Here is a 25,338-nt window from a genome sequence, read left to right as displayed (position 1 = left end):
CTCAGAGCATTGCAATCATCTCCCTTCTACAGATTGAGGCACAGCAGTCTTGGGTGTTGAGGCTCACGGCATCCACATTTGCCCGATAAGACAATATTTGGGGAATTAGTTCAGTTCCACACATTTGCTTACATTTTTTCAGAGCTTAAATCCACTGTCTTGGTTGTAAATTCCTTGTCTTTTCAGCACAACTTCCAATCGTCATGATTTTGTTTGCTCACAGCACACCCCATGCACCAGTCTGATTAAAAGCAAATGCAGATAGGGGAGGAGAAGCTGGCGCCTTCCCATTTCTGGCATCCATGTGGCTGGGTCCTCAAGCTGCGCCCTGGTCTGTTTCATCTCCCAGTGGACACATTTGCCTTCTTAGCTTCTTCCGCTCTGGGCTTGACCCAATTTCCCCTAGTGATCAGTAGTCCAAGTCAGTGGTCAAAAAGCAGTTCCACTATCCGTGGTCCCTGGTGGTTTCTCCTGGGCTCTGGCCAGACAGTACCAGATACTACTAGAGGGGTTCTCTAGGTAAAGATTGTGTTCCTGTGTCTGCTGATATTGAACTAGCCTTACATGGCCCGATGTAAACCCTACCTAGTCATGATGGATAATTTCCTTAATGTGGATTCTCAGAGGAATTCTTTCTCATTTTCTTGGAACAAGGAGCTCATGTGTTGCATAGATTATTCATATGTAGAGAATGATGGGACATTACCCAATGCCTCTGATCATACAAATACAGTGGTAATTTGAAAATAGGCTAAAATAACATGAAAAAAGAAAATTATGGACCAATTTCCCTAATGAATATACACACACCAAAGTAAGGCTAAATTGAAGATTAACTCATAATTATTTTTAGACCAATAAAGAAGTCAGCTGCTTGGCCACATTGCCTCTTTCAGACTCTCCTGGGATTTCTTATGTCAGTAATCCTCTTCCATGGCTAAACTCCTCAAGAGAGGCTCCACCACCTCCATTCCCTCTCCTTGAATGCTCTTCCAAGCCCTCTGTAGTCCAGCTTTCCAACCTCATCATCCAATTGAGTCACCAATCTTGTCATTGCCAAGCCCAGCAGCTGTTCCAGCAGCCCCTGATGACTATGCCGACCAGCCAATGGTCTTGGAACCTCTCTCTATTCTGGGTTTCCATGACCCCACTGACCAGCCCTTCACAGTCTCCTGTGTGGGACATTCCCACATCACTCTCACTAACTTTGGGGGTTTCCTCAGGATGGAGCCCTCTTCTCAGGGAAGAGGACCGGTGGGGCAGCCAAATGCCATTTCTCTCCTTCCCTCAAAGCCAAGCCAGGCCAGACCAGGCCTCCCCAGAGGAGGGACTAGCATTTGCAGGCAGACAGGCAAGAGATTGGTGGAGGGAGCAAGCATGGAATGGTGTCTCTGCCTCCCCTGCGGGCATAAATTGGTGACCAAGTCCCAGTGGAAAGCCATCTCTCTGCTCTGTAACCTTTCTAACTTTCAGCCTTTTTTGGTGGGGCAATGAGGGTTAAGTGACTTGCCCAGGGTCACACAGCTAGTAAGTGTCAAGTGTTTGAGTCCGGATTTGAACTCAGGTCCTCCTGAATCCAGGGCCGGTGCTCTATGCATTGCACCACCTAGCTGCTTCCCAGCCTTTTTATATTTACCTGCCCCTCCTGGCTGCTCCCTCAACAAAATCCTCCATCTCCTGACCCCAGGCATTTCCTCTGGCTTTTTCCCCTGCCTAGAATGCTGTTCATCCTTCTGGCTTCCCTGGCTTCCTCCCAGTCCCAGATAAAACCATTTTCAGTTCTTTGCTTCCTTCCCTCCTACAAGAAGCCTTTCCCAGGTTCCCTGAATGCTTCCTTTTTCAGATAGTCTCCAGTTTATCTCGTAGATGTCTCGTTTGTATGCAGTTGTTTGCACATTTGTGCCTCCAATAGGGGCCATGTTGTTGCCTTTCCTTGTATCCTCAGCACGGTGCCCAACACACAGGTGGTGCTCAATAAGTGCTTGTTGCTTCTGAGAATGGTGATGGGAGTATCTTATCCAGAAGCACAGACAGATTTGCTGTGTGCCCGGATCTGTGTAGACTTTCTTTTAAGATCCACTCATGTGGCTACAGAGGGGACTGTAGTCTGTAAAACACAGCTGGGGGGCGGTGTGGGGAGAAGCAGCTTTCATGTGCTTTTACACAAACACGTGCGCGCACGTGCATGTGTACACCCCCCCCACACACACACACACGGAGACCACCACCCTTCTGACTGGGCTTGGCTAAGACTGAGGTCAAAGAAGTTCCTAAGCAGCTTTGGGGTTGGGGACTTCCCATTCACTGAACTCAGAGACCTGCTGGGAAAAGAGTATGGCATTTCTATCCACCCATCCTTTGCTGGTGGGCCTTGCCCTACCCCTCTGTGGAATGGGCCTGTTCCGGGCATACACATCCTTGACTCCTTCACTGGCCCTGCCTTGGGTACCACTGGTATGCTGAGCCAGGCTGAATCTCTGCTCTCACCATGACACATGCCCCTCCCATTGCCACAGCTTCAGGCACCTTGTGCCCCCAAACCTGTTTGGAATGATACAGAGCACCAGCCTAGGCAAGACCCTTGAGTCTGTGGGAGCTCCTTCAGAGCTCGCTGTCTCTGGCTCACACTGTCTCCAGACTTAGGAAATGCTGTTTTCAAAGGCTGAGAAAGTACTGAATTCTGTCCCTATGGGCTGCTAGAGGAGGCTGGAGGAAAGAGGAACCACACTGACCATAGGCAGATGACTTCTTCGGGATGGGGAAGCAGCAGCCAGCCACAGGTGGGAGCAAGACCCACAAGCGAGTCTCCCACATTGGGGGAAGCTAAGTGGTATGATGGATAGAGAATCAGGTCAAAAAGACCTGAGTTCAAATCCAGCCTCAGATAATTCTGGACAAAGCCAATCAAGCTCTGCCTCAGTTTTTTCATCTGTAAAATGAGGGTAATAATAGCACCTACCTTAAAAGATTGCTGTGAGGATCAAATGAGATTGAGCACAGTGCCTGGCACATGAGTGGTATCTAAATGTTACCTATTAACAACAACAACAACAACAACAATAAGGGGAAAAGTGGGAGCACAGGCACTCCCCAAGCACAGCCCTGGTCACATAACCCCAAGGCCAAAGGATGCCTTGTAAAGTAGCAAGTGCTATGGGGATTTCTAAGCAAGATGTGCAAGATGCCAATCCGTCGTCAGAGTCTGGATGACTGACTGAGCTTCAGCTGAAGCTGAGAGATCAGTGAATTAGCACCTCAGAATTAAGTGTTTATACCCTTAGTACTGGCCCTGCCCTCCAAAAGGCCTCTGAGGGGTGAGGAGCTGCACCCCAAGATTGGGTCCTTAGAGAGCTGTCCAGAGTTGAGCACTTTTAGGTGGGGGCACTCATGGGAGTCGATTAGTAGGGAAATGAAAACAATGCCAGCCCAATGAAGGAGGGTCACACCAGCAAGGTACATGGGCATCTTGGAAAATCACTACCGTACCCTAAGAAACAACTGCTATAACAAGTAGAGAAAAGCCTGGAGAATGAAGCCTGACTGGACACAAAGCAATAAGATCAGAACCAGACGTGCAGTGAATAACAACAAAAACAGAAACTGAGGGCTACATCATCATACTGCTCACACTTGGCCCCAGTACCACGGGGCCTATGGGTGTGGAGCACTGTCTACACAGCTGGCAGGCTTGACTAATGTACTGGTCAGTGCTGCAGACCTGCTGGGCTTTCTTTCTTAGTTTTATTCTTTGTTATAAGGGATGGTTCTGCATGGGGGCAGGGAGAAGGCACTGATTCAGAATTGAAGGTCAATATGTCAATACTATCGAGTTTCTGTTCTTGTGCTGCTAAACATGTGACACAGAGCCCTGGAGACCACCTGGTTCAGCTCTCTGCTTTGTCCACCCGCTTCTGCTGTTAACATTACCTTGGCTCTTCCAGTTCCTGTCTGTGGCATATCCCAAGTGCCCAGCACACTTGCGGTTAAATTCTGCCATGAGGGACCTGTATGGGTTCCGTATGAGCAAGATGGCAGCATCAAACATCTCGATCTCTCTCTTTCCACTTTCATGTGTTTTCACACAGATGGTCCTCCTGCTCCTCCAATGGTCTTTCTCCCCTTTAAACCCTTAAACAAAAAAGTTAAATTAGGCTCAAGCACCTTACATTCTGCTTCAGTATACAGGGATGCTCCTCTTTCCCACAGGAAGGTGGAGTGGAGATATAAGGTCAGTGCCACCATTTTGATTTCTAAGTCTGTGTCCTTTGACCCCCATACAAGTAGACTCTGAGCACTGAGAACATTTGCCTCTATGCTGGACAAATGGGAAGTGTTCAGCAAAGACTCTGAAAAAAGGAATATGGGGGCGTGGAAGACGATGGGACTGACTTTGAGTCTGGCTTTGCCATGACCTCAGTCTCACTGTGGGACTTTGCAAAAATCCCTTCCCCATCTAGATAGACTTCATGACTATCATGTACCCTTGGACATTTTGTCTCTAAGTCTCTGGGCTCCTCTGTTTGGTGCTGTCCTCATCTCAGAGAGGGCAAGAACTATCTCTGGCCATCAGACAGTTCCACATTGGATTGCATCTTCACAACACCAGAGACCATATACTACAGTGGTCAACTCTGAAAAGTCACCAGGCTGCCTAGTGGCTAACATGATCAGTAATTAAGGGAAGGTATAGACATGGTCTAGACCATCTTTGAGGTCAGCCAATGGTTTCCATTAGGGGTTAAAACCAGGCAATGTTCATCCACAGGGAGAAGTCCATCAACCAAACAACAAGCAGTTATTATGCACTTACTATGTGCCAAGCACTGGGGATAAAAAGGAGGCAAAAGAAAGTCCCTGCCCTCAAGGAACTTACAATCTAAATATTGATTGATTGGGTACAACTTACAGGTGCAAGGACTAACAGTCTAATAGAGGAGACAACAAGCAAGCAGCTATGTGCAAACAAGCTAATTAACAGAGGGAAGGAATAATTAAGAGGGACTGGGGAAAGCTTCCTGAAAAGGATGGATTTTAGTTGGGACTTAAAGGAAACGAGGGAGGTCAATAGTTGGAGAGAAGGATGGAGAGCATTCCAGACCTGGGGGATAACCAGAGAACATGTCCAGAGCCAATATATGGAGTGTCTAGTCTGTGTAACAGCTGGGAGGCCTGAGTCCCTGGCTCAGAGAGTATGCGTGGGAAGTGAGGGGTGAGAAGCCCGGAAATGGAGGAACTAGGCTATGAAGGGCACTGAATGCCAAAAAAAAACATTTTGTATTTGATCCGGAAGGCAAAAGGGAGCCACTGGAGGTTATGGAGCAGTGAGGCAATATGGTTAGACTACACTTTAGGAAGATCTTTAGTGGATGAATGATGGACTAGAGTGGGGAGAGACCTGAAGCAGGGAGACTCCAGCAGCTATTTCCATAGTCCAGGTATGCCATGATGAGGGTCTGCATCAGGGTAGGGGAAAGGTCAGAGGAGAGAAAGGGCATTGGAGAGTTGTTATGGAGGTAGGAGAGACAAGAACTGACACACAGGCTGACATTGGGGGTGAGTGAGAGTGAAAATTCAAAGATGAGGCTGTAAGCCTGGCTGATTGATCTCCACACATGGCTGGGAATGTGTCTACACCTGCTTCCATCCACTATGAGCCAGGTGGGTGTGTGGGTGCTTGCTGACTGACTGCAGTTGATCTCCTGTGTGATCTTCAAGAAATCACCTCCCTCTCCGGGCTCACGTTACCTTACCTATGATGGGGTGGGAGGACAAGGTTCCTAGCAGTCCATGACCTTGGAGACCTGCTCCACACCCCCCAGCACCAAACAGATGTTCCCAAGGACTTTGTCTCCTCACAACAACACTGGCTGTTATCCAAGTGTGATGGCCAACATTCTTCTTTCCCCTCCCCACCTGGGCATGGGATGATGGGAAGTCTCAGGCCTGTCCCTCCATCGCTAAGATGCTCAGCTAATCCCTCCCCTCCCAGTTTTATCCTTTGTGTTCATCTCCTCAGCATAATGAGACCCCCCATTTGTACAGAAGGAAAAGTCCCAGAAATGAAACCTTCCCAGATTTCCGGATCACCATCAGACAGTCTAAGGGCTCTGTACTTTTTGCGTTTCCTGGACCTCTGGGCTAGCTTGGGAATGCCAAGGCATGAACTTTTCTCAGAATCCTACTTGTAAATATAAAAATGAAATGCCCAGCATTGCCAAGGAGATCGATTCTATGGAAATATGGTGATCCAGATGTTTAGAGGGACAAAAGGTTATGGACCACAGTCCAGAACCCCTGCTCCAGAGCCTCGTGACCAGCAGCCCCATGAGGTCAGGATGCTGCTGCCTGGGGTGGGGCACAGGACATCTCTGGGGAAATCTGCCAAACCCAGAGGGGGCAGGACCAGTGCATCCCCTTCTGCTACCCCCCCTCCCAGGCTGCCAGAACCCACCTTTATTGTAGAGCGCACCATCAAAGTAGTAGCTGCCAGTGTAGAAGCCTGTGGCATGCTCGATAAGGTGGCGGGCCCATGTGTTGCCAGCACCCGGGAAGCTGGACAACGCCACGAAAACCTTGGCTTTGGTGGGCAAGAAGCGCCTGTCAGTGCACCGTGTGTCTGCAAGGCCACAGGACAAGGAGGGTGGTCATCACTCAGAGCAGCAACTGGAGAAATGGGGGACCCCCAATTCCAGGCCTCGCTGGGCCCAGGCTGAGGCACCCTGAGGAGCACTGGCTCCAACCTCCAGGTCCTCACTTTTTTTCCTAGACCCGTGTGTCCCTTAGCCAGACTCTGGACACTCTCAACAGGGTCTGCCTAGAGTGGAACTCTACATGGAACCCAGCCACAGGATCCCAGAGCATTGTCCCCAAGGTCTGGACATTGCCCCATCAGAGCTTTTGGCTGCAGGCAAGAGTCGGAGGGGTGGGAGAGGGGGCTCACAAGTGTCATCACTGAGCCCTGGACTCTTGATTCCCACCTCCTGCACACATCCTCAGTGTGGGTGACTCCCAGCATGGAACCTCCCTCCACTGAAGGCACTCAGCAACTTGACTCTAAAAGGAAATCATCAGTCTATGGAGCCCTGGCCTCTTGGCTATACTGACCCATCCCCCTCAGTTACTGTCACTACAGCCTAAAAGGGGCTGGTCTCTGCTCTTGCAGTCACTGGGTGACTCTCAAGTCCTGGGAGGGAACTTCCCAAGAGCCACTGGCAGGAGCCAAAGGCATCTCTAGTTCTGAAATGACTGTTGGATGACTAATGCAGAAATGTGTTTAATGGGATTGTACATATATAACCTATATCAGATTGCTTTCTGTCTTGGGGAGGGAGGAGAGAAGGAGAAAAATCTGGGACGAAAAATCTTATGAAAATAAATGTTGAAAACTATCTTTACATATAACTGGAAAATAATAAAATACTTTGAGGGATGCTATCACTGCCACATTGCCAACCCCACCAACTGGCACCAGTGCGGGGGAAGGCAGGCAAGCCAAACCCCCACCACAACCTCTTCTGAGACCCGGATGGGAGGCAGCCCAGGGCCCTGAACCCAAGAGCCCAGGGATAGGCGTGTGTGTCCCTCGGACCACCAGCCTCACTTCCACCTCAGCCCCCACAGCTATCACTAAGGGAAACAATTGCTTCCTCACCCCACACCAACCCCAGCCTCATCTGCTGAACAACCAGCACCACTGATCTCAAGGCCAGGGACTGTGTCTTAGAAGCCGTCCTCTGGGGAAGAGCCCCTGTAGAGATGCAGCCCCAGGATGGCGCCTGCAGTTGCTGTGGCCACATCTTCCACAGACTCCTCTCCTGTCTGACAGTCCAACATCAGATTCTGATGGGTCTTATCAGTGGAAAGGACTTTACAGAAGAGGCCCTTGGCTCTGCTTCTCCATCCTAAGGATCAGGAGACTTTTCTAACTGAGCTGAAGCTTTCCACATAGTGTCTTCCCCATTGGAATGTGACCTCCTACTGTGCTAAGTCTGTCTCTGCTTTGAGCTCTGTATCCTCAGCATTCAGACAGTGCTTAGCAAATGCATTTGGTTCATTCAATTACGAGAGGGACTGTCAAGTAGGAAAGAAGAGCTGGGTCCTGCCTCTACCCCTGAGAACAGAGTGACCCTGGGTACCCACCCTAATTCTCTAAGGCTCCTTGTCCTCTGGAAGACTAAAAGATTGTACTAGATGATGGCTCCAAGTTGGAGCCTCTGCTATGAGCCTGGCCTCTAAGTCTTGGATTCATGCCCCCCAGGACAGCCTTGGCTCCCTGGGGTGCTCTTCCTGTTTCCTTACCCTGCTTGGGTTCCTCCTCTCAGGGGAGCACCCTAAAGACTAGAAGTGGATCATTTGACCATCACTACACACTCACCGAAGCATTTCAGAAACATTGTGGGGACTGTTAAGGGAAGAATCTGAATGGACAGGAAACTCCCCCATGGATTGGGCAATCCTTCAGAGGCTAATGGCCTTGGGCTAGTGGTGTTAAGCACCAGAACAAGGTCATTCAGAAGAGATCAGCTTAGCCATCCATACCAGAAACACGAGGTGGATGAAGAAGCCAGTGGCTCAGGGTCCTAGGAGCAGTAGAATTGGCAGCTCCTTCAAGTTGTCCACTAGCATGTCTGTCTCAGAAAGGAGTTTCAGATACACAATGTTATGGGTTCAGAATTCAGTGAGAGGAAGAAAGTGAGTTGGATTCCATTTGGCAATTGTGTGATGCACTGAATGCTTCCAAGATGTGCCTTAGCACAAGATCATATTTAAAATGCACATTTTCACCTAAGAAGCAGAGTGGAGAAGGCCAGGCTGGATCCAGGACGCTCTGGACAAGTCACTGAGCCCCTCAGGGCTCCCAGATACCTCTTTCAGATTGCTGAGTTCCCCACCTGCCTTGATGGAGGGAGTTTCCACACCAGGATGCAGCCCACATCCTTCATCTTCCCCTTTGGGGATGACCTTCATCCAGGCTCTGAAGCCTCAGACCATGGCAGACAGATGTAGTGAGGGCCACCCCCCACACTAGTGCTCCTGGCTGCCTCTTCCATGGGATTGGAATCATCTGACACAGAAGTGGCGCCAAGCACCCAAGGGCCTGACTGTCCTAGATGGCCCACTGGCCAGCCCTGACCAGGACACCTTCTCTAGCAGCTACATTAATGAGAATATCAGATTGGAGGCCTGAGCCTTCCTCCCTTGCACCCCCCCCCCCGCCCAGTGAGGGCAGAGGCAACAAGAGCCCTGCCCACTGGTGGTCCCTCCAACCCCCTCCCCACCCAGCTTCCAGAGCCAGCTCCCATTTGGAGCTGGACCAGCAGGGCATCCTCTGCCTCGGGCCTCCTCTGAGCTGTGGGCCATGCATTGACATACTTTGCCCATCACTCTCCCCATATTCCAAACTCCCAGCCCTGGGTCCCCTCCCTCTCCCCCAGTGCCAAATGGCAGTGCTTTCTTACAGAGAAGCCCCTGCTGGTGGTGGGTGGGTTTATGCCAGGCACTGAGGCAGTCTCCCTGGCCCTCACCTTGGATGGGGGTCTGGTAGACCACACAGTAATCCCCCCAGCCTGGGGTCTCAGGGTGCCAAGCACAGAGGGAGCTATCCACCGCATCATGCAGGCTGAACTTTGGGGTGGGATAGCCACAAAAGCACTCCGGGCCTCTGATGACTGCCAGCGGGAACTCCTGTAAGAGCAAAGAGAGAAGGAGAGAAGGCTTGTCCCAAAGGCAAAGATGATGTCACCCTCTGGTATCAGCTCTCTGCAGAGGCTGGAGGGGGCGTGCCCCACCTGAAGCTGCAGCTCTTTAATAACCACCTCTGTGCCCCAGGCAGCCCATGCCACTTCTCAGAACCTCAGTTGCCTCATTTCTAAAAGGGGTCTAATCATTCATACCACCTGCCTCCAGCTCATGGCAGGGAAGAAGCTCCCTGTGGAGTAAGTAGAAGTCATCTTCATGACCATTTTACAGGCAGAGAAACTGAGGAGCAAGAGGTTGGACAACCACAGTAACCCTAAGTTGTTGGCAGACCAACAGATTGCTAGAATGAGCCCTTGTGAGGGACATTGGCAGGGAGGGATTCTCTGAGCTCCTGCCTAGCCCTGAGGTTCAGTGACTTCCAAAGCTGAGGAAGCCTGGTTGTGATGCTCCCTATTCCCTGCACCCAAGGCTTCTTCAGCCATTGGAAAGGGCTCAATGTCCCTCCTCTCCGCCTCTGAGGACAACAGAGGGTGCCACAGTGCACAGAGTGCTGGACCTGGAGTCGCAAAGACCTCAGCTCAAATCCAACCTCAGACAAGTACGAGCTGTGTGTCCTTGGGCAAGTCACTCGCAGTCTATCTCAGTTTTCTCATGTGTAAGATGGGAATACCCAAGGCCCCTTGCCCCAGGGATGTGGTGAGATTATACTGGTGAGAGATTGTATTTGTAAAAGTATCTCTCGCAGGACCTGGCACACAATGCTGGTGGTTGGCCAAAATGACACCCCTATGTTAGACTCAAGAGACAGTGTGTCTGACTGACTGACCAAACTGATACAATCCATGGGAACATTTGGGGTGGGTTCTCTAAATTTGCACATCTCTCATTTCTTTTGAGCTTCTTCGATTCTGCTTTGCTCATAGAGCACCACTCCTTCTCTGACGAGGGCACGTAGCAGGTCCGTAATACAAATGCTTGTTCTCTTCCCTTCCTTCCCAACTCTACCAGACAAGGACTTCATGGCTTCCCTCACTGACTCCTTCCCAGACAGTCTTGTGATTGATTAATGCAAGCCTTAGCCAAGATTCCTGTGAGATACCCTGCTTGCAGGTAGACACATCAACCACCACGAGGAGGAGCTGGATGACCAGTGCAGACTGGCCAGGACCGATGAACCTTTGAGCCAACACCATTCCCGTGTCTGTGTCTGAGATGAGATTTGAGCTCAGGTCCTCCCGACTCCAGGGTCAGTGCTTTCCCCTGAACCACCTAGCTATCCCAGACCTTCCATTAGACATGGCCAGTGCTATGGGTTCGAGAAGGCTCACTGCAGTCACAGACGCTAAGCCCCGTGTCCTCAGGGTACTCAATCAGTGTTTGCAGACCAGCACTGTAGTAACCATACATGGGGCAGGAAGAATGAGAAGGCAATGGGAAGGCTAGCCCCACCACAGCCTGCCCAGGAACCCTCAGCTTTGCTCAGGCCTTCCTCAATCTCAGGGACTTCTGGGACCTTCTCACTGCACTCAGGAGGATAGGGCCAAGCACCAAACATTTATTAACCTGCTGCTGTATACCAGGCACTGTGCTGGGTACTAGGCAGATATTATTCCTGCAGCCTACAAAAGCCTCTCTGACTTGCCCTAGGGGCCCCAGCAGCTTGGGTCAAGGTAGAGGGCGGGGGAGAAGTATTCCCCTCCACCAGCGCTCCTGTAATCCTGGTGGCCATGTCTCCAGAGGACCTCCTGTCAGAAGGATGCTCTGCCCAGCTCCAGGAGGGGCAGGACTAGGTTTGTAAATGGAAGAATGAAAGGTTTATAAATACAAGAGATTGCTTCAATTTGATTTCATCCCCAAAGACTCACTGGTCGTTTCTCAGGCAGGCAGGAGCTACGTGACCAGATCTTCAATTAGATGACTTGGATCAACAGGCTGCCTTTTCAGAGACAGTCTTCTGGTGATCTGAGACCATTAAGAGGGGAGCTTGGGGCAGCTAAGTGGTGCAGTGGATAGAGCACTGGCCCTGGATTCAGGAGGACCTGAGTTCAAATCCAGCCTCAGACACTTGACACTTACTAGCTGTGTGACCCTGGGCAAGTCACTTTACCCCGATTGCCTCACCAAAAAAAAAAAAAAAAGAGGGGAGCTCATTGCACCTTGTCCACTTTCCCTTTCATGAATTTAGACAAGCCTTTATGACCATCTGCTTTCCAGCCAAATCTGCCAAAGGCCAGTGGCTAGGGGTAGGTTCACTCAGTGACCTGGCCTAGGACTCAGTCTGTGGCCAAAATGAAGACTCATTCAGTGACCAGAATTAATCAGCCTTTGAGAGGAAGAAGTCTAGAAAAAAGAGTGCTTGGCTCATGAATACTAGTAGCACTATTGCTATTGCTATAATTAATTACATTAATAATAATACAAAGCCCTTTACATGTGTTATCTCACTTGATCTTCGCAATAACCCTGAGGGGTAGGTGACATTATTATCTCTATTTTACAAATTAGGAAGTTGAGGCATGGAGAGGTTAATTGACTTGCCTAGGATTGCCATGAGGGAGGGGATAAGGCTTGTTTTGAACTTAGGTTTCCATGACTCAAAGTCTAGGCTCTACCCACTGTGCCACCTAGATGCCTTGACTTGGAGTAAAGGGATGAGTGCAAATCTCACCATAGACACCCACCATACAAGACCCATACTCTATGAGCTCCAGTCTTTTCATTTGTAAAATGGAGTTAATGCCACTTTAACTAATTGGTATATGGAGAGTGCTTTGCAATCCCAGTCACACTCTAGACATGGTAACTGGAAGGTGCCCAGCTTTATCTTCATTCTACCTCAGTCACACATTAGGATGGTCATACCACTGATCTGACCATTACCCACAACTGTCAATGAGCCAGAACTGTGAACTTCCTCTCTCTGACCTTCTATCCATCCTTGTTTCCTTCTAACCATCACAGCCTTCTATCCATTATCATTTTCCCCTCCTAAATCACTACTCCTAAACTTACTCTTCAACATGATCTATCCATCCATACCTGTTCTCCAAGTATATCATCCTTTATCTGCCCTTATTCCTTTCCCTTCCCTCACTTGACCCTTCACATACAAACATATAAGTAGTAAGTGGAAGAAAACAACAATGAAAAAGATAATTATCACCCTGAAAATAAATGGATTGATTTCTCCAATAACAAGAAAAGAATCAAGAAATAAGAAAACAAAACCAAACAATTTATTGCATTAAGATATACAAAGACACATACAGAATGAAAATAAGAGGATGGAAAAAAATCCACTGTGCTTCATGCTACTCTGAAAAAGTAGATGATGTAATGTGGATCTCAGATAAGGCAACAATAAAAATTAATAAAGTCAAAAGAAACAGAGAAGAAAACTATATTATGATCAATATCATCATAAAAAGTGAAAAGCAAAAGTATCCCATGCATAGACATAAAATGGTATGGTGGCTAAGTTCTTAAGAGAAAACTAAGCAAACTGCAAAGATGACATTCTCAGAAACACAATGATAGCATGAGTCTTTAATACTCCTCTCTAAGTTACAGATGAGGTAGCTAGATGGCACAGTGGATACGAGTGCTGGGCCTAGAGTCAGGAAGACTCATCTTCTTCAGTTCCAATCTAGCCTCAGACACTGACTAGCTATGTGACTGTGGGCAAGTCACTTCACCCTGTTTGCTTCTGTTTCCTCATCTGTAAAATGAGCTGGAGAAGGAAAAAGGCAAACCACTTCAGTATCTTTGCCAAGAAGGGTCAAGCATGACTGAAATGACTGAACAACAACTTCTACTACTGTGAACCATACTTCAATGAAATTAGTAATTAATAGAAAAAACTTAAGCAAAAAAATACAGACCAAAATAAAGACTGTAACAACATTCTGAATAAGGGGTAATAAATCATATAAACAAAAAATAATTATGTTAAAATAGTAATAATTTTAAAATTCTAAAAACTTTAGATATGTAACTAAAACAGTTTTCTTTTTTTTTCTTTTTTCTTTTTTAGTGAGGCAATTGGGGTTAAGTGACTTGCCCACGGTCACACAGCTAGTAAGTGTTAAGTGTCTGAGGCTGGATTTGAACTCAGGTCCTCCTGAATCCAGGGCTGGTGCTCCATCCACTTCACCACCTAGCTTCCCCCTAAAACAGTTTTCAAAGAAAAATGTTTGTTTCTGAAAACCTGTTAATAAAATAGAAAAAGAGATGATCAACTAACTAAGCATGTTATTCAACTGATTGGAAAATCAACTATCCTAGCCATCCTAAAACAAATACAAAAAAATAAATCTAGAAAATTAGAAGAGAAACAAAGAAATCAGAAAATGGAAAATAAGAAAGTTATAAGAAAATGTAAAAAACTTAAACCAACAATGAATGAAGAAAGCCTTTATTAAGTTCCTAGGTTCTAGGCACCCTAAGCATTTAGCATTTAAAGGAAGAGAAGGGAAGGGAATGAACATTAATGGAATGCCTACTATGCCCCAGGTGCTGTGCTAGGCACTTTACAAATATTAACTTATTTGATAAATGAAAAAGAAAGATCTTGAATTACAATGATCACATAACATTCTTGAGAAAGTGGGGACAAGGGTCGGGGGGCAGGCAGCTAGATGGCACAGTGGATAAAGCAATGGCCCTGGATTCAGGAGGACCTGAATTCAAATCTGACCTCAGACACCTAACATTTACTAGCTGTGTGACCCTGGACAAGTCACTTAACCCTCACTGCACCACAAAAAAAAGTGGGGACAAGGGAGATGAGTTTTGGTCAAAGGAGTCATAGGGATTTTTATTAGAGCCCTAGGAGGGTCAATTGACAAACTCTAATTCCAGCAGCAATTGATATGATTACTATCTTCTGAGGAGGAGGAAGAGGAGGAAGAGGAGGAGGTAGAAATAAATGCAAGGGGAAGGTAGGGGTGAGGAACTTATCCCTTTTGATAAAGGCAGAGGATATGAGCATTAGGCAGCCCTGGTTTCCCAGGCTTCCAGAGATATCCCTGGTTGGGAAGCCTGGGGCAGTGTATGGAGAAAGGAAGGAGGAAGCTACCAGCAGAAATGTGCCTCAAACCTCTGACACCTGGTAGGATCTCTTTCCAACATCCAGTCCAGCCTGCAGAGGAATACCCAATGCAGGGATCCTAGACCAAAGAGAAGCTTATAATCCTGCTGTTCTTAAAAAACAGAGCTTCCCACTTGGCTGATAGGGACTGAATCCAGCAGCAATCTATACTTGCACAGACACAAACCCAAGTCAAGAACTTGCATAGGTCAGATCAGAGGGGTACAATTACACTTTCCCCTGGAAACACTGAGAGCTGTCCCTGAGAGCTTGGAATAACCCTACATTCAATATCCCAAGACAGCAGCAACAGAGCTAGCCCAAACCTTCCATCTAGAAACCTATCCCTAACATTAAGTCCTAAGTCGGGAATCAGGCTGGAATAATGAAAGAAAAAAAAGAATCCCACCATGATGAGCTATTATTGCAGCAGGGATACCCAAGACATAAACACAGAAGAAGAAAATGTCTCCAAAGTGTCTACAAGCAAAGCCTAAGGAAAAAAAAAAACCCAGCTTGAATAAAAATTCAACTAGAAACCCTGGAAGAAATAAAGAAAGAGTTTCTTTTTTAAATAATTAAAATGTTTTGTTTTGTTTTATTGTTATGAATGGAATGAGATTATTTGAGAAAAATTGAAAAAGAACCCTAAACAAACAAAAAGCCCAAAACATGAGAGCTATGGAAGAAAAAACTGGAAAAGGAATTAACAGTTTGGTACAAGAGGTACAAAACTTTGCTCAAGCAACAAACTCTGAAAATTAGAATGAACCAAATAGAAGCCACAAGACAATGAGAAATGTTAAAAACAAAAGTTAAATGACTAAAATATAGCAAAAAGTAAGGTATATTATAGCAAAAACAATTGACCTAAAAAAAGATCAAAGAGGAAAAAAAGAATCATTGCACTATCTGAATGCTATGACCATAAAAGAGCCTGGATTAAAAAAAAATTCAAAGACTGCCAGATCCCTTAGGACCAAAAGGCAAGGTGGAAATAGAAAGAATCCATCTGCCACATCCTGAAAGAAATCCCAAACTAAAAACTCCCAGGAACATCATAGCCAAAGTCTAGAGTTTCCAGGACAAATTAAAAATGTTGCAAATAGCCAGAAAGAAAGTATTCAAATACCGAATAGCCACAGTGAGGCTCACACAAGATTTAACAGCCACCACAATGAAGTGATGAAGAGCCTGGAATATGTTTTTCTGGAAGGTAAAGGATATGCCAAGAATAACTTACCCAACAAAACTGAGTATAATCCTAAAGGTGGAAAATATATCTTTAATAAAATAGAGGATTTCCAAGCATTCCTAATGAAAAGATCAGAGCTGCAGAGAAAATCTGGAGTATAAATTCATGAAGGAGGTAGGAGAACCACGTAACAATCAATATGAATGAGCAATGGTAAAGGACTAAACAAGGAAAAACTGTTTCCATTCAAATCTGCAGAGATGATACATGTGTCCTCTCAGATTCCTATCATCAACTGGGATCATAGAGGGGGTTCAATTAGACAAGACCCAAGAGTGCTTCTGTTACATCCCAATGATCTTAAGAAAATAATGGAAAAAGAAAGAGGAATATATTGGGGGTAGGGAAGTAGGGGAGGGAAAATAAGGTTAGGGGACAATTATCTCACATAATTCTGGTACATAAGTAGACATCTATACAAACATGGAAGAGAGGCTGAGGGAGGAGTTCACACTTGAGTCTCGCTCTCATCTGAATTAGTCAAAAGAAGAACCCACGCAGAATTTAGATACAGATATACATTTCACTCAAAAGTGAAATAGGAGGCAAATGGGAGAATTAGGAGGAGAGAAGATTAAGGGGGGGGATTAGTCCTAAACAAAACCAATTATTTTTTGCCAGTAATCATTTTTACACATGCAATTATATAAAACATTACCTTATTAGTCATTTTGTATAAGAAAACTTGAATACAATAAAAAATGAAAAATAACATGCTTCAGTCTGTGTTCAATCAATATCAGTTATTTTTTTGGAGGTAGATAGTATGCTTCACCATTAGTCCTTTGGGATTGTCCTAGATACTTGTACTGCTGAGAATAGTTAAGTCATTCACAGTTCTTCATCAAACAATATGGCTGTCTCTGTGCACAACATTCTCTTGGTTCTGCTCACTTCACTCTACATCAGTTCGTACAAGTCTTTCCAGGCCTTTCTGAAATCATCCTGCTTGTCATTTCTTATAGCACAATAATATTCCATCACCATCATATACCACAGTTTGTTTAGCCATTCCCCAATGGATGAGTATTCCTTTGATTTCCAATTCTTAGTCACCACAAAAAGAGCTGCTATAAATATTTTTTTTACAAATAGACCTTTTTTTGGGGGGGGGGATGTCTTTGGGATATAAACCTAGCAGGGGTATTGCTGGATCAAAAGGTATGTATAGTTTTATAGCCCTTTGGGCATAGTTCCAAATTGCTCTCTGGAATGGTTGGATTTGAGCAAAACAAATTCTAAAGATGTCCAAAAATATTTATAGCTCTTTTTAAAGGTAGAAATGAATGGGAATCTGAGGGTGAGCCCATGAATTGAAGAATAGATGAACAAGTTAGGGCTTATAAATGTGATGGAATACTATTGTGCTGATTTCTTATCAGTGTGATGACCGAGGACTAATAATGAAATATGCTGCCTACCTCCTGATAGAGAAAAGAACTTATCACACAGAATGAGAAAAATATTTTAGGGCAGAGCTAATTCAGAAAGTTGTTTTTCTTGACTCTGTGTGTGAGGCAATGGGTCGTTTTCCTTCTAGTGGTCTCAATTAATGGGGGAGGGGAGAGAGAGGGCAGGTCTTTCCTGATTTAAACAAATAAAATCTCTTAATAATAATAATAATTTAAAATATAAACCATGATCTCAAACAATCCCAAACTAGAAAAACAAACCAAGTAGCCACAAATGAATTGCTAGAGGAAAGAACTATTCATTCCAGGTTTCTAGATGAACCCTTAGGGACCAACCCCCAGTAGATTTATCAGAGCAAAGATGTCCAACAATAAAGAAGAATATGTAGTCCTTCGGTATAGATCTAGGATTTCATCTGGATTTCTGGGATTTCACTTGGGATTTCTAGGAGGATGTCCCCTCTATCAAGGCAGTTTAGAATTTTAGAAAGTCTCTTAGGATACCGACTGAAAGGTTCTAGATAAGTGATTTGTCCTAAGCCGCTTGGTTGGTCTGTCACAGCCAGGACTTGAATAAAAGAAACAACTTCCCTCCAAAAAAGTCTTCTCAAAAACAGGGACAGAAAAGCCTCTATCAAATGTCTTTTATGAAACAAACATCATTCTGATACCCAATCCACAGACAGACAAACAGCCAAAGAGAACTATAGACCAATTCTACTAATAAATATTGAGACAATGAAAATAAATACTTGGGGCAACTAGGTGGTGCAGTGGATAAAGCACCAACTCTGGATTCAAAGGAGGACCTGAGTTCAAATTTGACTTCAGACACTTGACACTTACTAGCTGTATGACCCTGGGCAAGTCACTTAACCCTGATTGCCCCACACAAGAAATAAAATAATAAAATAAAATAAAAATAAAGACTCCCAAGACTACAAAAGACTAAAAAAAACCCTCAGTATTTCCAAATTCCAATTTTCCAAATTTGATTCATACCAGTAATTAAAGGAAATTTCAATATTATAACAATGATTAGAATGATCAATCATATCTAAAACAAAAATAACAAAACCCATGTGATTATTTTAAGAGATTCACTACAGGATTTTGACAAAATTCAGCACTCATTTGTGTTAAAAATTCAAACACATAAGCATGAGTGGACTCTTTTTTCAAATAGTCAAAAGTCTAGGAGGACAGCTAGATGGCACAGTGGATAAAGCACTGGCCCCAGATTCAGGAGGACCTGAGTTCAAATCCAGCCTCAGACCCTTGACACTTACTGGCTGTGTGACCCTGGGCAAGTCACTTATCCCTCATTGCCCCACCTAAAAATAAAATAAAATAAAAATTTTTTAAAGTCTATATTTCAGGGCAGCTAGGTGGCGCAGTGGATAGAGCACCGGCCCTGGAGTCAGGAGTACCTGAGTTCAAATCCGGCCTCAGACACTTAACACTTACTAGCTGTGTGACCCTGGGCAAGTCACTTAACCCCAATTGCCAATGACATCACAGAGTGATATCTTGAGTTGATAATGAATTGAATTTAAATGAGGCAGAGCTGCATGAAGTTTCCAGGCTCACTCTCTCTTCTAGAGTCACTGAAGTCCACTGGCAAGACAAGCCTGGCAGTGGCCCAGGATCCAGCGGGTGACCTTGGTGTTTTCGATGTATGACCAAGCTCCAAGCACTTTCATGGCTGTCAGAACAAATTGTTTTCATCCACCTATTCTGCTGGGGAAAGTCTTCACATGCTTGGGGTAGACACACCCCTAACTCCTCGATGGATTTGTGGCCCATTAGTTACCCTCAACCCAGTTTAGTCCATTTGTCAAGACAGTTTACCAGAGTATGTACTGCACAAGCTACAGCTTCTTGGAGCCACAGGGGAGAGTTGGGGGACAGGTGGACACCAAAGGTGGATGAGCAGTCCTGACTAGCAGTCAGTAGTCCTCATCCCAGAGGTGCTAGTCCTCCTCAAACATCCACACACCCCAATTACAGCAATGTGATAGAATATAAAATAAAGCTCCCAAGTTATTAGCATTTTAGCACTAACAAAAGCCAAGAAGAAATGAGGATAAGAGAAATTCCATCCAGAATAACTAAAGAATGAAATAACTAAATGAATGAATGAAATTGAAAAAAAAGAATGAATAGAATATCTGGGAGTTACAATACCAAGATATGCTCAGGGCAGCTAGGTGGTGCAGTGGATGGAGCACCAGCCCTGGAGTCGGGAGGACCTGAGTTCAAATCTGGCCTCAAACACTTAACACTTACTAGCTGTGTGACCCTGGGCAAGTCACTTAACCCCAATTGCCTCACAAAAAACTCAAACCAAACCAAACCAAACCAAGCAAAAAACAAAACCAAGATACACTCAAGATTCACATAAACCCAGTGGCAAAACACTATTTATAGAAGGGAAGGGAGATGCCCATGCCTGGGTGGGGCTGATAGAATAAATGGAATACTGACCACCTCTATTTCTGTGGGACCTCTAGCCTCCTACCCGTAGCCCACAGACTTATTGACCTTCCTGGGAAATAAGGAGCAGGGTGATAGACCCCTTCCTCATCACTCCATTGGCAAATGCCCTTGGCCTGCTGCCTCTCTTGGCTCCCAAGACTATGCATCTTCCCAGTCTTCCACTGGTCCTCTTGGTGTTGGGCTCACCTTTACTCTGAGCCAAATCCAAATTCTTGCCCAATGCCAGCAATCTCATGCAGGCCCAGGATCCCAGAAACAAGGAGGCTGACCCTAATGCTTGGTGAGTAAGGACATGGGACATGCCCCAGAGATGGGAGATACCCCTCCTCAAGCTGTGGGGGAGTTTGGAAATCATTCAAGATGGAAAGGCCTGCCTGGCATCTGCCACTGTCAAAAAGCATCATCTCAGGGGCAGCTAGGTGGCACAGTGGATAAAGCACCAGCCCTGGATTCAGGAGGACCTGAGTTCAAATCCAGCTTCAGACACTTGATGCTCACTAGCTGTGTGACCTTGGGCAAGTCACTTAACCCTCATTGCCCCATCCAAAAATAAAAAAGAAGCATCATCTCAAGTGGAGAAGGCAGTTGAGAGAAAGCCCTCATCCAACAATGTCTGCCACACCCTTGGTGAGATGTTTGAGCCCAGCTGGGCTCATGCTTTCTCCTCAACTTTCAAACCATTACTGAAAACTCTCCTTCCCTCCACCCTGTACCCTTTGGGTCTGGCATTTGATGACTGCTCCTGTCCTGTTTTGTAAGGAAGAGGTATGTATGTGTGTATGTGTGTGTGTAGGGTGGGGGGGAGGGGGGTCCTTGTGTCGAGGAAGGGCTAAAGTGGATTGTGGTGCTTCATCAGCCTCTGAGGATGGCATGCCTGTGGCCTGATCTGGGGAGGTCCTGGCCATACTGGCCAGGCTGCAGCAGCTCCAGAATATCACCACCATGTCCTGTAGGTGCTGGGGAATGGGGAGGGCTGAACACCTGGAGTCAGGGATCCCTCTGGCATGGTAGGGGACAGGCTGACTGGTCCTGGGAGGGTCTGGACAAAACAGTGCTGGACACTCCTAGCACTAATGCCACACATCTGGCTTCTGGTCCTACCCTGGTTTTTTTAAGTTATTTTTTAAAATTTATTTATTTTTAAGTGAGGCAATTGGGGTTAAGTGACTTGCCCAAGGTCACACAGCTAGTAAGTGTTAAGTATCTGAGGCTGGATTTGAACTCAGGTACTCCTGAATTCAGGGCCAGTGCTCTATCCACTGCACCACCCAGCTGTCCCCCCTACCCTGGCTTTTAAGGATACAGCATCCTAGTGGACACCAAGCTTTTCCAAGGGAGGGGGGGCATCCACATTCACAGCTGAACCTCGTCTACAAATGAGGATGCATCTTGAGAGGCATGGAAATTATGGGGGGTCACCCAGTGATTCCCAGGCATTGACTCCATCACAGAGCTCTCTGCATTCTAGCCTATATTTAGGCTAGGAGCTCTAGGAAACTGCCATTGGAACAGAATGTCCCCTGACCCCCCACGCATCCCACTAGCCATGAGCCCAGCAGCAGCAGCTTCATCCCAGAGGCAGACACTGGCCTTTATGCCCCCTTCCCTGATGTTGGCACGCCCTAGTGCAGGTCTCATGACCTCTCACTTTGATTATTGTAGAAGCTGCCTGCCCCAAGTCTCCCTCTGCTCCAGTCCATTCTCCATAAAGGAAACAAGAGATGCACTCAGTGGGAGCACTGGTTATTGGATCTGATCAGCAGAGATCTCTGTTAGTGCCCATGTGGAGACATGGGCTGGGTGCCCCCTGGATATAGTAAATGGAGGCCCAACCCTCATCAAAAAAGGCCTGTGGAGCTTTGGGCTGGATAAAGTGCCTCTGAGTCAAGACCACTGGGAAGGTGAGGTCAAGGTCAGACACGGAATAACTCTCCACCTCCACCCCCTGCCACATGAACTGACCCTTAGCTGGACACAGTTTAGCCCCTAAAATAGCTATGCACACCTTGCTGTGCCACTAGCCACAGCCTGACCTTTAACCTTGGCCAGATTCCCCCCAACCCAAAGACTAGGGGCCCCCATGTGTCCTAAGACCACTGCTCTGAACGATTTTTGTGCAGACTTTGGACGTCTATAGGATAGAAATTCCCTTGCTGCAGGGCCACAGGACTGAGGACTGAGCCCATTGGGGTTGCTGGGAGGGTGTGTAAAAGTGTATCCGCATAAGCAGATTCAGATTAATTGTAGGGTCAGCACCAACAGCCTTGGCCATCTGCTCCCCCACCAAGCCAAAAGCTGTGCTGAGAGCCCTCGTCATCGGATGCTCAGAGCAGCCCAGACCTGAGCTTTAGAGAAGCAGCTAAAACATGACTGGAGAGCCTAAAGAACCCCTCCTCTGGGGAACTGCAGCACCCACGGGCACTGCCTGTGAGAGGTGGTCCTCGACTTGTCTACACAGTACTCATCTCTTTTCCTTAAGCCCATTAATGATATGAGTGGCTGCCCATTCCCTCTCCATAGGCTGGGTGTTTTACCATGCTGCCTCTCAAAATGGACACAGCAGCAGGAGGAGGAGGAAAGGTGACAGGAGGGGGAAGAGGAGGAAGAGGAGGGAGAAGGAGGAAGAGGAAGAGGATGGGGAGGTGAAGGAGGGGAAGGAATAAGGGGGAGTGGAGGAGGGGGAGAATTAAGGAGAGGGGAGGAGGAGGGGGAGGAGAAGGAAGAGGAGGAGAGGGAGGAGGGGAGGAGGAGAAAGAGGATGGGGAGAGGAAGGAGGAGGATGGAGGAGAGGAGGGGGAGGAGAGGGAGGGCTAAGGAACAAGAGATGTTCTTACTTTATTTGAGCAAAGCTGTGAGCACACCTCCACAGTCAGGTTGGGCTGGGTCAGGGAGCTGGCCAAGGTGTCAGTGAGGTTCCTGGGTACTCGGAAACATCCCCGGTAGGTGACGGTCCTTCCTGAAGGGACAGCAAGAAGACTTCTTTTAGGGACAGGAAGAGCCATGCTGGGGGTGGGAGTCAAGGGAATCGGTGGAGGAAGAGGCTGCCCCTGAGAAGGTCCATCACTCTGCTCATTCCCCACTCAGGAAAGGCTCTGGATGATCAAGACAATATTGAGGGAGAATGAGGGGATGATTTTTGAACCCAAGGCAGATGATAAGGTCACCAAGTGAAAAAGGAGAGAACCTGAACCAAGGCAGAACCTTGGAGGGGGCACCCAGGGGAAGAGGATGCAGGATAAACCGTGTCTGATGGTCCAGGCAGGAGGTAGAGCCAGAAGAGAACAGTCAAGGAAACCAAGGAAGGAGAGAGAATTTGGGGCAAGGGGAAGCTGCTTCCATCCCCAACCCCATGTCCAATGTCCTGGAACTCTCTGCCCTGCTCCAGCTGTGGGCACTCCTGCCCCCAAACAGGCTGCATTTACAACATCTTCCCAAGAGGACCTAGCCCCTTACATGGCCTGCCTTGGGTCAAATTGTTCTGTCCTAGGATAGGCATGGCTGACAACTAGGCATCTGCCCACAGTCTCACTTCAGGTATCAGAGCAGAAGACATAGCCATCAAGGGGCCCTTGTCTTTTCCTTTTCCCTCTTTTCATCCTTTCTCCCTCTTCCCCTTCCCTCCTTTCTTTTATCTCTCTCCTCTCTCCCCTCTGTCTCTCCTCTCTTTTCCTCCCTCTTTCCTTTCACCATCTCTCTTTCTTTCCCCTTCTCTCCCTCCCTCTTTCTCTCCCTTTCTCTCCTTCCCCTTCTATCCCCCTTCTTCTCCCTCTCCTTCCTTCTTAATCTCCTCCCCTTCCCCTCCCTCTAGCCTTCTTTCTCCCTCTTTTTCTCTCCCTCCCTTTCTCCCTTCATCCTTCTGTCTGTTTCTTTCTATGTCTCTCTGTCTCCCCTCTGTGTGTCATTCCTGTTTCTCTCTCATTCTCTATCTCCTCTCTCTCTCTCTCTCTCTCTCTCTCTCTCTCTCTCTCTCTCTCTCTCTCTCTCTCTTTCTCTCTAAGATGCAGCTCAGGCATCATCATCTTCCTCCTTGAGCCTTCCTTGATCCTCACACCTGCCAGAGCCCTCCCTCCTAACCTCCCTCTTATTTAATGACTGTGTGTGTATTTTGTATTCCTCTATATAGACTCTGCCATTGTTTTTACAGGTACTTGTTTTAAAGGTCCCGGTCCACTCAGGACCTAGCAGGCAAGTGCCGCATGAATACTTGATGACTGATGAAGAGTTCTCCCCTTCTCTCACTGCACAGGTAGGGCACCCCTGGCTGCCTCCTCTGAGCTGCTCATCCCAGCCAGAATTGGTCTTTTCTCCAGTCCCCTCCCAGGACAGTGATGCTTTCCAGCCGAGCCCCCAGCTTTCTGGCTGGGCTTTGCTACTGCTCAAGATGGGCTTTCTTAGGGGGTCTTGACTCCCCAGATCCAGTCCATCCCTTATGCTCACGTCCAGGCTCCAGTTAGCCTCTAGAATCATCTCTCCCCTTCAGACCAGAACCCCTCATGTCTCTGTGCCATGCCTCCCTCAGAATCTCTGCTCTAGTCAGGCCTTCCTGCATGTGGCTGTCAAAGAGGAAAGTTGGGGTCCTGGCAGTGCCCCTAAGGACATGTCCCCCAAAGCTGGAGACCAGCAAAGTTCAGAGGCGTGGCCACATTCTTGGGAGCCAATGGTGGAATGGGCTGGACAGCTCCCATTCCCCCAGATAGCATAGAGCCCAGGAAGAAGCCCTGATAGAGGGTGGTCCCAGACTCCTATGACCCAGAGGTGACTGCTGTCTCTCTGACAAAGGACCTTATTATCAGGAATTCGATTCTGGCCAGAAGGGATTTAGGACCTATTGAGTCCAACCCCTTTATTTGTACAGATGAAAACACTGAGACCAAGAGAGGTAAAACGTTGTGCCCTAGGTCATATAGCTAAAAAGTGGCAGAACTAGGATTTGAACCCAGGTCCTCTGACTCCAAATCCAGAAAGTTCTGTCCTCAGCTCCTGACCCTGCTTCTCTGGAGCTAAGCAGAGAGAACCTGGAATGAAGGAATGAATGAGTGAGTGAATGAGTGAATGAATGAGTTTATGAAATACTCTGTTGCCAACTGGGGACACAAACAGGAAAGAAAGGCAGGCCTTTTTCTCAAGGGACTCTGTTTCCCCTCAAAGCTGGAGCCTGCCCTGTTGGTTCCTTCTGTTTGATCCCGTCTATTGCTTTCTTGTATGGGGTCATTTGCACGTGGTCCCCCATTAGACTGGAAGCTCTAATTTGAGGGCAGGGCTGTTATTGGATCCCCAGCACTTAGTGCAGAACCCGACAGCCAGTGGACAAGCATGCTTGATAGCTGACTAGCTGTAGGGGGTGTCAGCGTTGGGGCAGATGGAAAAGGGCAAAGTCTGCTGAC

At 47.0% G+C, this 25,338-nt stretch overlaps 1 protein-coding gene across 2 annotated transcripts in view; it reads right to left on the bottom strand.

Moving 5' to 3' along the window:
- WSCD1 (WSC domain containing 1) overlaps positions 1 to 25,338 on the bottom strand; it is a 73,718-nt gene that overhangs the window by 15,135 nt on the left and 33,245 nt on the right. For both annotated transcript variants that reach the window (XM_043994198.1, XM_043994197.1), the window contains exons 5-8: positions 22,789 to 22,910; positions 9,525 to 9,684; positions 6,452 to 6,616; positions 3,928 to 4,128 (exon numbers count right to left, since the gene is read on the bottom strand). In XM_043994198.1, the coding sequence (XP_043850133.1) occupies positions 3,928 to 4,128; positions 6,452 to 6,616; positions 9,525 to 9,684; positions 22,789 to 22,910 (648 nt within the window). The remainder of the gene's footprint in view (positions 1 to 3,927; positions 4,129 to 6,451; positions 6,617 to 9,524; positions 9,685 to 22,788; positions 22,911 to 25,338) is intronic.

The sequence above is a fragment of the Dromiciops gliroides genome, chromosome 3 (assembly GCF_019393635.1).
Source record: "Dromiciops gliroides isolate mDroGli1 chromosome 3, mDroGli1.pri, whole genome shotgun sequence".
Lineage (NCBI taxonomy): Eukaryota > Metazoa > Chordata > Mammalia > Microbiotheria > Microbiotheriidae > Dromiciops > Dromiciops gliroides.
Note: the sequence above shows the minus strand (reverse complement) of the source record. Positions and strands in the feature narration are given on the sequence as shown.